At 48.2% G+C, this 12266-nt stretch overlaps 1 protein-coding gene across 3 annotated transcripts in view; it reads right to left on the minus strand.

Annotated features, from left to right (window-relative positions):
- Window positions 1-12266, minus strand: part of LOC135257149 (serine/threonine-protein kinase MRCK beta-like) — a 45980-nt gene extending 33714 nt beyond the window's left edge. For 2 of the 3 annotated variants that reach the window (XM_064339605.1, XM_064339604.1), the window contains exons 1-2: window positions 11439-12265; window positions 800-891 (exon numbers count right to left, since the gene is read on the minus strand). In XM_064339605.1, coding sequence (XP_064195675.1) covers window positions 800-891; window positions 11439-11613 — 267 coding nt within the window. In that variant the 5' untranslated portion in view covers window positions 11614-12265. Of the gene's footprint in view, window positions 1-799; window positions 892-11438 lie in introns of all 3 variants that reach the window. The other variant, XM_064339607.1, reaches the window with a different exon arrangement.

Here is a 12266-nt window from a genome sequence, read left to right on the forward strand (position 1 = left end):
GCACCGCGGCGTCTGCCCCGACGCCGGAGCCGCCCAGCGAGCGAGCGCTCCGAGGTTGTTTTGGAGAGAGAGGGGAGAGAGAGAGAGAGAGAGAGAAGAGAGAGAGAGAGAGGAGAGAGGGAGAGTCGGCTTCGTCGTAGATAATACCGAGCAGTCAAGAAGGGACTTGCGCAGCGCATTCCACAGAAAGTTCAACCAGCAATCCCAAACTCCCAGAACCCTCCCGTCCAAAAACAGCACAGAGACCTGACTGAAGCCCGGGGGACCGTGAGAGAGGGAGGGGAGGGGAGGGGGGGGGGGGGGGGGGGGGGTAGAGAGTGGCCGGGACGGGAGGGGAAGGAAGCCGCGCAAGCCTCCGCTCTATTGGTCGCTTGCTGCCGGGTGCAAACGAGGTAAGGCTAAAGGAGCCAATCCAAGCACCCGTAGATGCTTCAGCAGCGATTCTGGTGCTCTGTGTTACCCCGTCACTCCCAGCAGGGGGCGGTGTTCTGGGGGGGGAGGGGAGTACAGCAACTTGGAAGTGATCGCGGAAGAATAGTTGTTTGTTGGTCAGAGAGACAGATACACTGGGGGGTGTGGCAAACCACTTTTTTGTGGGACTTTTGATCTGTGAGCAGGTTTGCGTTTGTCTGGTGGGATAGAAAAAAAAAACAGGACGCATAGGGCACCGCCTACCTAGTGGGCGGGGCCAAAGGCACCACTGACTTTCGGGATGCTGCGATTATAATTCACGAGCGGCGGAAAAAAATCGCCTGTCGGCGTGGCGAGGGCGTGGACTGACTGGTGGTACTGCGCTTACCTCTCCGAAGGCCCCTCTTCCGATCACCTTGAGCATCTCGAAGTCGTCCCTGTGCAGCCTCATCTGCTTCACCGTGGTGGTGAACGGCTTCACTGCACGAGAGAGAGAGAGAGAGAGAGAGAGAGAGAGAGAGAGAGAGGAGAGCACCGTCATGATAAAGCCACCGCCATTAGGCAAACGCGAGATCCACACTCTAAACCACCCCCCCCCCCGTATTAGCCGTTGCCTTTGACGTTCACGTTCACATGACGCTGGGCGGGGCGGAACCCGACATAGATGGAAAACTTCTGGCACAGGCCGAACAGCAATGCCGACGACGTGTGCTGACAGATTCCTGAGCTTGATTGGTTGGGCGGGGTCAGTCAGCTGTTCAAAGTAACTGGAAAGACCAGTCGTGCTTTTTTTTTTTTTTTTTTTTTTCCTTTCTCCCCTTCTGGCTGCCTGCCCGCCATCAAAAACAAACACAGCAGAGGGACCGAAAAGAGAAAGCCCCCCAAAAACCGAGCCGGGCTGTATAGAAAACGGGCCTGTTTTCGGTCGGCATGGAGCGGCGCGGAGGTCGACCGGCCGTCGGCGCGGCTGACGGCAACGCGTCGGTAGGACGCCGGCCGCGACAAAAACGAGGCGTGGTTCGTCTGTCATCTCATTGTTCAAAAAGAATACTGTTCATGTTTCTCTTGAGAACGCCGCAGAAGGGATGACATTTCACTTCTCGTCAAATGGTACAAATCGCCAGCTTCCGCCGGACTACTGTGTCGTGGGTATTGCGACAAAAGAGCTCGCCTGGTTTGAGCTTAACGTTCTGGACAACCCGGGCACTTTTCCACGCGCCGTACGCTCTCTTATCGCAGACCTCTTATGACGGGCATTTTTCCCCTGGCTGTAAAAAATCGATGAATCATTCCCGCTGTACAGACGCTAGCCCACCACGGAAGCTACGCTGCGCTCTGCGGTTTGACTTGGGACACAGCTGTGTTCTCGGATGCAACCCGATCCAGACCCAAATGCATCTGGACCACACTGCTGATTCTTTGAGCCACTGGTTACAGGCTCAGAGGGAGGGACTGGGGGACCCAACCCATGAGCCACCAAAAGAGGGACAAGCTCAAATATGGTGTCCAGCCATATGGTGACAGCTTCCTGTCAAAATATACTGTGATTGAATGGGGCAGGCTTGACAGGAACAGGTCAGCAGGGCACACAAAGGTTGCATAGCCTTACAGCATTGCATTCTGGGATCCCACATTTACCAATTCCATTAATCAAATTCAGTTCCACTCAGTTCAACTTTATCCAAAGACTTTTCAAGTCCTTTCAAGGTCCCCACAACCCCAAACTGAAAAATCCATAAAAAATATATTGGGCTATATTTTGACTATTGGAGACCACCAACAAAGTAATATAGGCTAGTATCCATCTCAATATCCCTTGAAAATATATACTGTTGCAGCATGATTTCTTCCAACCCCAATTCCAAACCTCTAAGCATTTTGAGTAGAATGTAGTTTCTGATCCAGTGTCAGTTCCTAAAGCATAACTAAGGCATAACTCCATAACATAACTCTTCCAACCTGCACCTCCAACCTCTGCCCTAAACCCACATACTTCACTCGGCCAGTCATTTCCCTGGAGGCCCCAGTAGAGGACGCTGTTGTGGGAAAGCAGCAGGGACCCCGGCCCCGGCCCTGGCCCTCTTCAGCCATCGACGCCAAGAGGGAAAACACCAGGCCTGGCAGAGATACAGCAGCCGGCCGGCAGACGGGTCAACGGGGGGGCGGGGGGCGGGGGGGGCGTCGGGGCGAGGGGCGCGTGGTCCGCAGCACGCCTCGACACCCCCCCCCCCCGCCTCACACCCCAACTTCCACAACTTCCACAGAGCTGCTGCTAACTGGGACACCGCCAGGCTGACGTTTAGCGTCTGAGACTAACGGAAATGCAAACAAACATGCGAGGGTTCCAGGGGGAAGCTGGGAGTTTACATTCCAGGCCCGAAATGATGATCTCACAAACAAAAACAAAAAAAACCTTGAAGTTTCGAGCTCGCTGCCAACCCTTATTGGTACATACAGAGTCTTAAATCTGATACGGCGGGAGCTGTGATGTCACTTAAGTCTGGAATACGTCCAAAATGAAAGCGGGACCATAGGGAATCCATCCAAACCTTTCATTTCCGGATTAAAGGAAATGTTTTCTTCTGCTTCCAAACTTGACGGATCACTTTTTTTCAGCCTGTATGTATAATGGGGCAAAGGAACAGTGGGTAAAGCCAAGTGTAACAGGGTAGGCCTGCTGTGGGATTTGAACTGAGGCCACACTGCACAAGACGTACGATTAGCCCACCGCGCTAAGCACCGGTCCCCATCGAAGGGAATTAATCATAGACTTCCACAGGGGTGATATTACATACAGTAGCGATGTTAGCAGGCTAATCCAGGTCTCTGAACAGCGCTGCGTTCTCCCCCTCTAAACTCCCACAGAAACCTCAGCTGCCAGATGGGCATCGGTCATATTATCCAAGTCACTGGCAAACACTAACGGCGGTAGGTTCGCTGTGGGATTCGAACCGCTGCTGGATTGCACAACGAGATGCCATTAGCAAGTCAGGCTAAAGACCAACGGTCCCCAGCTAAGGGAACTAATCATACTATTATTCCTTCTCCAGGGGGGGTCACACAGTGTGGTGGACAGTCGCAAGCTAACTTGCATCTGTGAACTCTGCTACACCATGTGATGTTTACGAGACATCAGCCAATAAGGTGCTATTAGCATTGAGCTGACTATACGTGTGGCTATGCATTTATATGGACAAAGTAAAAGTTAACCTGTTCTGTGCACAGCACTAACCAATCACGCAATATGCCTGTAGCTGTGGTTGCGCATACTATGGTTCTCTGCATATTGCAGTATTCTGTGCATGTTATAGCTCTCTGCACATATTTATAGTGCTCTGTGCACTTTACAGTTCACTGCGCAAACTGCAGCTCTACACACATACGGCAGTTCTCTGCGCATAAGGCGGTTCTCTGCGCATAAGGCGGTTCTCTGCGCATATGGCAGTTCTCTGCGCATATGGCAGTTCTATGTGCATACTGCAGTTCTCTGCGCATTAAGGCAGTTCTCTGCGCGTAAGGCAGTTCTCTGCGCATACGGCAGTTCTCTGCGCGTAAGGCGGTTCTCTGCGCATAAGGCGGTTCTCTGCGCATAAGGCGGTTCTCTGCGCATAAGGCGGTTCTCTGCGCATATGGCAGTTCTCTGCGCATAGGCCGTCTCTGGCATATGGCAGTTCTCTGGCATAAGGCAGTTCTTGCGAGGTGTGGCATCATGGCAGTTCTCTGCGCGTAAGGCAGTTATCTGGGCATATGGCAGTTCTCTGCGCAATTCAGTTCTCTGCGCATAAGGCAGTTCTCTGTGCATATGGCAGTTCTCTGCGCGTAAGGCAGTTATCTGTGCATATGGCAGTTCTCTGCGCATATGGCAGTTCTCTGCGCATATGGCAGTTCTCTGCGCATATGGCAGTTCTCTGCGCGTAAGGCAGTTCTCTGTGCATATGGCAGTTCTCTGCGCATATGGCAGTTCTCTGCGCTGCCGGTCTCCTAAGGCTTTCATGCCCCCGTTTGTGCTAGAGCTTGGTAAGCAGGAGGTTTTGCGGGGAGGGTGGGGGGGTCAACAGCAGGTCAGGCCTCTGCCCTGGGCGCTTTGTGCGGCGCTGTGCGGCATTCTCCCCTGCGAAACACGCCATGTCAGAACATCCTACCGCATTCCCCCCTCGGAGAGAGCCACACCCCAGCGGAACATCTTGTTCCCACTGGCTTCAAACTCTGCGAGCGCCTAGCCGTCCATACCAGCAAAAAAGCCCGCCTTCACAGACTGACAGCAGGATCTGAAGGCGTCCACGGCCATTTTGTTACTACTGCTCCAACTACTACTACTACTGCTACACCAGGATGCTCATCTTTTCCTTTTTTGGAATTACGCACGTTCTTTCCTTAATTACATTCATGCCTGGAGTCTGCTCCTACATGCCGACAATTATCATTGTAGGAAGAAAGAGCAGTGACAAGTAATAATAACAACAATAATAATTTGTTAGAAAGTACAGAAAGTACAGGAAGCGCCCAGGCGTAAGGCTACAGTCAGTGGCATTCGTACCACACCCAAGTGAAAACCAACTGGTATAAAATTAGGCGGCTCATTTCCCCAGCCAGTGCCTGCGAATAGCGCAACTGGGTCATTAGACACTGACAGAGCCGTCACCAACAGGTGCTGGTGTATGGTGTGCGCTTAAGGAGGACTCACCAAACACCCCCCGACTGACCAGCTTGGGTTGACTGACTGCTGTTGCATGGAAGCTTCTTCTCAGATGAGGAATACATCAGCACCTGAGCCACCCCAGACCCATTCTTAAAAATACGTGTGTTGGGGAGATGTGTGGCTCAGTCCACAAGGCAGCCGACTCTCGAGCCGTAATTTGCCTAGAGCTGTAATAGGACTTCAAATGCTAAAAAAACTACATTTCCCATCCTCCCTGCATACACACAGTGAGGTATTGAGGAGTGCAGTCTTGAGCTTTTGCCTTTGGTGGCAGGCCAGTACCTGGCAGAAGGGGTAACAGGAAGTGCTCCGGAGCCAAGTGGCACTAATCTGTGTCATGCCTGTAGCAGTAGTGTTCAAGAGCTGGTCTGTGGCTGTGAGTGAGTGCGTGTGTGTGTGTGTGTGGCTGTGCCAAGCTCCTAAGTACCAACATGCATGTGTGTATGTTTATGTATGTGCATACGTGCGCTAAGCAGGAATGAATGGAATTTTCTTAGCCGCACAGTCAATATTTAAAGCCAACGTGGGAATTACCACCCGCCTCCACAATCCATTACACGAATGCAGAGAATATCCCCAACTCAAAGACATTCTCAAACTCATTCCGAACTCAGCGCTCGCAAACGTAAACAAATAAGTAAAAAAAACTGCTGAACAACCATCGCTTAAATGTGCATTCCACGCATACCCTGTACGGCTCACCCCTTTAATCATCATATATGAAGTATTTTCGTTGCAAAAAAAAGATGCCGCAGTGGGCTTTCACTTAGCTCTACTTTGAGTCAGGATTACCCAGAGAGACGCTAAGACTTCAGGGCTCACCCATCACAGTCACAGAAGATAATAGTCATGCCAGACATTTTGGCATTCAGGGCGTAGTCATTTCATCCACCTTCCCTTCTCAGGATAAAATCAGAGGAGAGAGTTATTATTGCTATTATATTTATTTGCTTAGCGGACACCCTTATCCAGAGCAACTCGCACAAGTTACATATTTAAATACTATCTGCTTATTCAGCTGAATACTTAGTGGAGAAATTAAGATGCCGTTAACTCCAAGGAAATGGGTGGAAGCAAGGAAGGTGTGGATTGAGTAAGGAAGCAAATCAGTTGAGGTCTGCGGCCTACAGGAAGGATTTGTTCAGAATCAACATTTACGTTTCATAACCATTCAAAGGCTTTCTGTGTACAAAGTACTCCGGAATCACTTACAGAGGGAAGGAATGAAGTAGACAGAGGGGGGAAAAGAGGCAGGGAATGAATTAGCGAGAAGGGAAAAAGAAGCAGGGAATGAAGGGAAAGGGGAGAAGAAGCAGGGAATGAAGTAGGGAGAAGCAGAAAGGGGGGAATGAAGTAGGGAGAAAGGAAAAGAAGGAGGGAATGACGGGAGAAGGGAAAGGGGGGGAAGTAGGGAGAAGGGGAAAAGCGGGAGGGAATGAAGTAGGGAGAAGCAAAAAGGGGGAATGAAGTAGGGAGCAAGGGAAACAGGGAGGAATGAAGTAGGGAGAAGGGGAAAAGCGGGAGGGAATGAAGTACGGAGAAGCAAAAAGGGGGAATGAAGTAGGGGGAAAGGGAAAAGAGGGAGGAAATGAAGTAGGGAGCAAGGGAAAGAGGGAGGGAAGTAAGTAAGGAGAAGGAGAAAGAGAGAGGAGAAAAGGGACAGGAGAGAATGAGTATGGCAAATACATATTTTATATTTCATATTTTACGTTAATGCTACGGCCACATTGTTCCAGTTGTCCTGCCCATAAAGCAAAAGTGTACAGAACCGAGAGACGGGCAGAGAAGCAGACGAAAAAAAAGAAAAGTGAGAAAATGCAAGTCTGCTTTCCCTGGTTTATTGGCTTCCTAAAGCCCAGCTGGGTTCGTTAGCTGCATGCTGTCGAAGGCGTTCGCAAAGTGCTGCTCAGCGTATTTGGTAAGGTGTTTCCCATTAACTCGGAAAGATAAGCCAAATCCGGCGTTTCTGCACACGAGGGACCGGATTCCTGCAGCTCTCCGCGTACCTGGAAACGCAGTGGGTTTCTGACCGTCGGGCGGGGAGAGGTTCGCCCGGGCCACTAAAAACAAACACAAAACTGACGAGGGCGCGCTGAAGTGTTGCAGCGATAATGGGAATTAATTCCGATCTTTTGCGGGTCTGTGAGAGAGCAGAATCCCGGGAAGCCAGTGGGGGGGGGGTGAAGGACTCCACGTGAGAAAAAAATCTGCACCGTGCCCATTGGCAAGCAGTGAGAGTCACCCTTTCCTTCATCGTGCCCAACCCTCTCTTTCTCTCCCTCTATCCTTCTCCCCCTCTCTCCCTTTCATCCAGTCTGCCCATATATGTATCATTTTTCTCACCGTCCCTTCAACTCCCCTCATCTCGGTGCTTCCCCCACCCGCATCTCAGTCTCTCCCCCTCTGATTGGTTGGGCCCTCGTCAGGAGGTGAAAGTGCAGAGGCCTGACATTCTCCAGCCGGTGGCCGTGACGACCGTGTTTACAGGCAGGCACCGGCGTGGGGCTGCGGGGCTCCGTAAACAGCGAGGACGCGGGGCGGACAACGCTAGCATGGCGCTAGCGCCGCGGCACGTGGGCACGAGAAAAACTACCCCTCCCAGCATGCAACGGGGTGGCCTTAATCTAACCTCGCACCCTCATATCGCCATGCCTATGACTGAAATAAGCAGGTATGCTACAAATACAGTTGAATAGAGTAAGCAGATAAAGAAGGGTTCACCTTGCTGCTCTTCTGAAAGGACCTCTGTTTGTCCTGGAGATGACCACCACAGTTACACTGAGGGCTGAATGGAACCTGAACTGAATACAGCCTTGAGCCCTGCAGCCAACCCATAAGCCTGTTGAGTGTTCAGTGTTCACATCCATGATGGAAACTAGTAGCCTAACTGTTACACAACAACAACCAGCCCCATGTTCAAGTGGATGAAGAGGGTTAAGATAACTGACCGAGGCTCCATGAAATCAACAAGTGAGCTGGCCCATCGAAGATCCTGCCAAGCTCCAAATGACCCAAAAATACGAGGAATGTTCTAGGTGAATCAGGATGAGACCTCCCAAGCACCCAATATGCGAGGAGGCAGCCTTTGCCGGCTTGGATGTTGTAATCCTAAGTGTTTGCAACGAAAGCTCTGTTTAGTCTTCGAAGAACCCAACGCGCTTCGGTCCCGTCTTTGCTCGCTGAGACGCAAGCCGCTGCGGACAGATGAGGAGACGCTAAGCTTTCAGAAACATTCCTAGGATGCTCGAATACTCCGGCTTCTCGCCGAGGCTAACAGGAGCGGTTATAAAAATTTTAGACAGTTTTCTGATAAAAATTTTTTTATCTTGATTCATCTCACCACATCTCAGATCTGAAATGGGATTAGAACAACAATTAGCCTACCAGGTGCAGTGGCAAATGGATGCTTCTCCTATGATTCACTTTATGAATGCTGCTTTATGTGCAGCAAAGGCACGTTCAAAATAGCTATGATGAACTAAAGTTAGCAACAATAAAAGCGGCATTAGAACTATGCCTCATGATGAAGGCTAGGGCCATACGGTAAGAACAGGAGTGGGTGCCAGCCAGCAGGACTGGAGAGGAAGATGACTGCAGATCTAGACGGATCCATCAGGCCCACCGTCTCCCTGTAACCTTAGGCTGACTGCTGGTCAAGTCTGAACCATTATTAACTGAACAGTCAGTCTGCAGACTTAACCCAGCGAACAGAAAGCTGGGTTAAGAGAGAGAGAGCCAACGCAAAGGCTCGAGGCTACACAAATTAATGTATCATCATGATAAAATAATCTATTAGACACTAAATCTCTTACAAGAGCTGGTGCCTTAATAGTTGGCAAAGACAACAGAAAAACAGGCAAGCTGCCTGCTAATTCCCCACACCGGTTCACCTAATGTGTGGAGGCTAGACAGCTCACAGATAAGTCTTGCACTAGAGAGACATCTTGATATTAAATTCAAACTAGAAGCTATCGAATAAACCGAGGACAATTCGAGTGAAAAAGCAGTGTGACACTTTGGAGTAGACCTCAAGTGTCTGTACAAATGGATCAGGCAAAAATGTTCCTGAAAATCACATGGATAGAACAGCTACAATAAGCAAGCCAGGCAGGTTCTGTCGATTTCTTTTCATAAAACACAATAGAAAACCACTCAGTAGTGTTATCCTTACAACAGGAGGGTGTACAAATAATTGCAGAGAGGTGCATTTGATTTCATTATTCAATAATATTGAACCTTCACTCTCAATGTAGACAGAAGATTTAATTGACAGGTAGCCTATCTCCAAGAATCAGCACCTCTACTTCACAGAAATCAATTAGCCTAAATCACCTATCAATCGCTTCTCCTACATTTGTTTGTTTGTGCTACCATCTTCTGAGCTTCTTTCATTCTTGAGAAAACACAGACTAATTATTTTGATTCAACAATGCCATTCAGCATCCCAACACTGTGCAAATTTTACAAAAATGGTCTCATTGGTTTGTGCCATAACAACAAGTGCACAACTTTAACATTAGCATTTACATTACAGGAATTTAGTTGACGCTCTTTATCCAGAGAGATTTGGATTTACATTATTTTGTACACTCAATCCATTTATACAGCTGGATATTTACTGAATCCATTCAGGCATCTTGCTCAAGGGCACAACAGCAGTCTCGCCCCACCTGAAAACTGAACCCACAACCTTGCAGTTACAAGCCTGGCTCTCCAATTGTATGAACTGTCTAAAAATGGTCTCTTTCAAGTGTGCATTGTGCTGTAAGAAAATGTAATCAAAGAATTGTGCCTTGTTTGCACTTCACTTGCGCCAGTTTGTGCAATAAGAATTAAATATAATTATACATGGTAACAACCTCACCCAGCCCAATTACATTGTCTGAATTGCACAAAAGCGGTTTTAGTAATTGGTGTTGTTTTTGAGCCATAGGGAATATAATTATTTTTGCAACCTAGTTGGGGGGCAGGGAGACCAGCTTCGAAGACAGGCAGCCGTGCAACGTTCACCAACACTGACTGAGTTAGGGTAGCCGTCAGCCGCTGTCTGTAGAAGCTGAGAACGTCCGGGCAGAGTAGGGTACAAGGGCCGCACATTCAACAGTCTCCCCAGGACAGATGCGTAGATAACCCACTCAGGGCGTAATCTCATTACTGACGTCACTGAAACACTCCGGGAATTGACTTCCTCCTCATTATCTTAATATGTACCAGGGGAGTCTGCCGCCATATACAGACAGGTCTGCCCATAATGTCTATATTATCACCCGCCTAGGTGGACTCGCCCTGCAAAACATTACGCACGTGCCAACAATGCCCGTATTGCAAGCATTACACTGCCAGTATTTCACCAGAGAACCTGTATATCTTTTCCTTTGAATTTTATGGTTGCAATATGCCAGATTATATCTAAACATGCAACATGCTCCCATTTGATCAACAAACTTTCGCACGCTACAATTGAAGCGCCCAAGAGAATCTCCGAACGGCTTGCATTCCGTCGGGCACAGCCCCATAACTTCCGACCTGTCTCTCAAGCTCTACAGCTGACAGTCACGTTAATCTTTGACAGGCAAACAAAGTGTGCTTCACAACAAAACAAGTACGAAGATGACAACAACTAAAACCACAGCTGACAGTTCACGACTGTCCTGTAAAATTGGGGGAAAGTGAGTGTCTTATGTGCATTTCATAAGAGATCAGAAAAATATGATCAATTTAGATTGAACATTTATATCTAACAAGCATGTCAACTCATTGACTTACAATTCAAGAGGTGACCAGATTGAAAATAAAAATAAATCAATATAAATGAATTACCTAGCGCTATCTAGCTGGCTAACAGATAGTCGTAATATGTATATTTTACAAAGTACAAAGCAATGAAATGAAAGTAATTAAAATAGATTTAACTTCCATGGCCGATGACAAGACGACTGCTCCCCAACTAATTAGCTAAGTGCAATTTAAAAACTGAAAGCAGCAACACAGCTACCTTGCTAGCTTGCAGTAAACCGGTTATAAATAGGCAGGATTTGATTTCCTATGCCTTAGTATTAAAATCACTGAAGACATTGTGATTTTATTGTCATATCAGAGGCCTTGATTAACTAAATCAAAGAACACTATAACGTTAAGTACCATGCAAGTTAACACTAGCCATATTTAAAAGCCCATGTTAACCGGCTATGTATTAGACAAGCCACCCATACATAGCATTATTTCTTAGCACTTAGCTCGCTAACTTAGCTAGCAATGCTTTGGGGGTCCAAATGGTGCCAGATCTGACATTAACGACACAAGCTAAAATGCTATTGATGCTACTTACCCCATTCCAGAAAGTCCGCCACATGTTTCTCCCGTTTTAAAGGCGAGTTGCTACATTCGTTGTATAAACATATTAAAATATCCAGAAGTGTTTCCACGCTTAAGGACGTCTCATTCTTCTGGCGGCCGCCCAGGAGCAACTGCTCCAACTTCTTCAGCCTCACCTTTGCTGACATGTTCTTTAAACCAGTTACCACTCCCTTTCCCCAAGAATGAAGAACACCCCAAAAAATCTGTTACGGGGCGCAGTGATGAACCTGCTTCGCAATTACGCAAACAAAAAAGCAATTTATTTAGCAAATACGGGGCACGGAAATCGAAGACTGAAACCTCTTGCTAACTAACGTTAACGTTAGCCGCCAGCTACCTTGCTTGCTAGCTCGCTTAAGTAGCCTACAAAATCGACTAGCTAAAATAATTTAGTTTTTATTTTTCCAAGCTCGACGCGTTCCGGTTGCTCACGTTGTGTTCATGTTCCTCTCGCTTATATTCGAGGCCCATTCGCCTTAATCCTAAAAAATCCCCACTTGCCAGTTAATATGGGATGTCTGGTTTTCCCGTCGATCAAAGCTCAGATTCATACACCTTCCATTCGATCCGGTTTGGAATGCGACCTAAAGCACAAAAGCCAGCTATTTTGTTTCCACGACAAAAATATTAAACACGATTGTTAAAAGAAAGGCTACTTTTCGTATGTGGATCCTCCTTTTTAGCTACTGCAACCCGGCGCCGCTGGCTACCTATCAAGCCAAGAGTGTGGAATATGGCTGAATTCGTGTCCGGACCTTCCTATGCCTCCCAGCGAATTCAGACCGGGACCACATAACCC

The sequence above is a fragment of the Anguilla rostrata genome, chromosome 6 (assembly GCF_018555375.3).
Source record: "Anguilla rostrata isolate EN2019 chromosome 6, ASM1855537v3, whole genome shotgun sequence".
Classification (NCBI taxonomy): domain Eukaryota; kingdom Metazoa; phylum Chordata; class Actinopteri; order Anguilliformes; family Anguillidae; genus Anguilla; species Anguilla rostrata.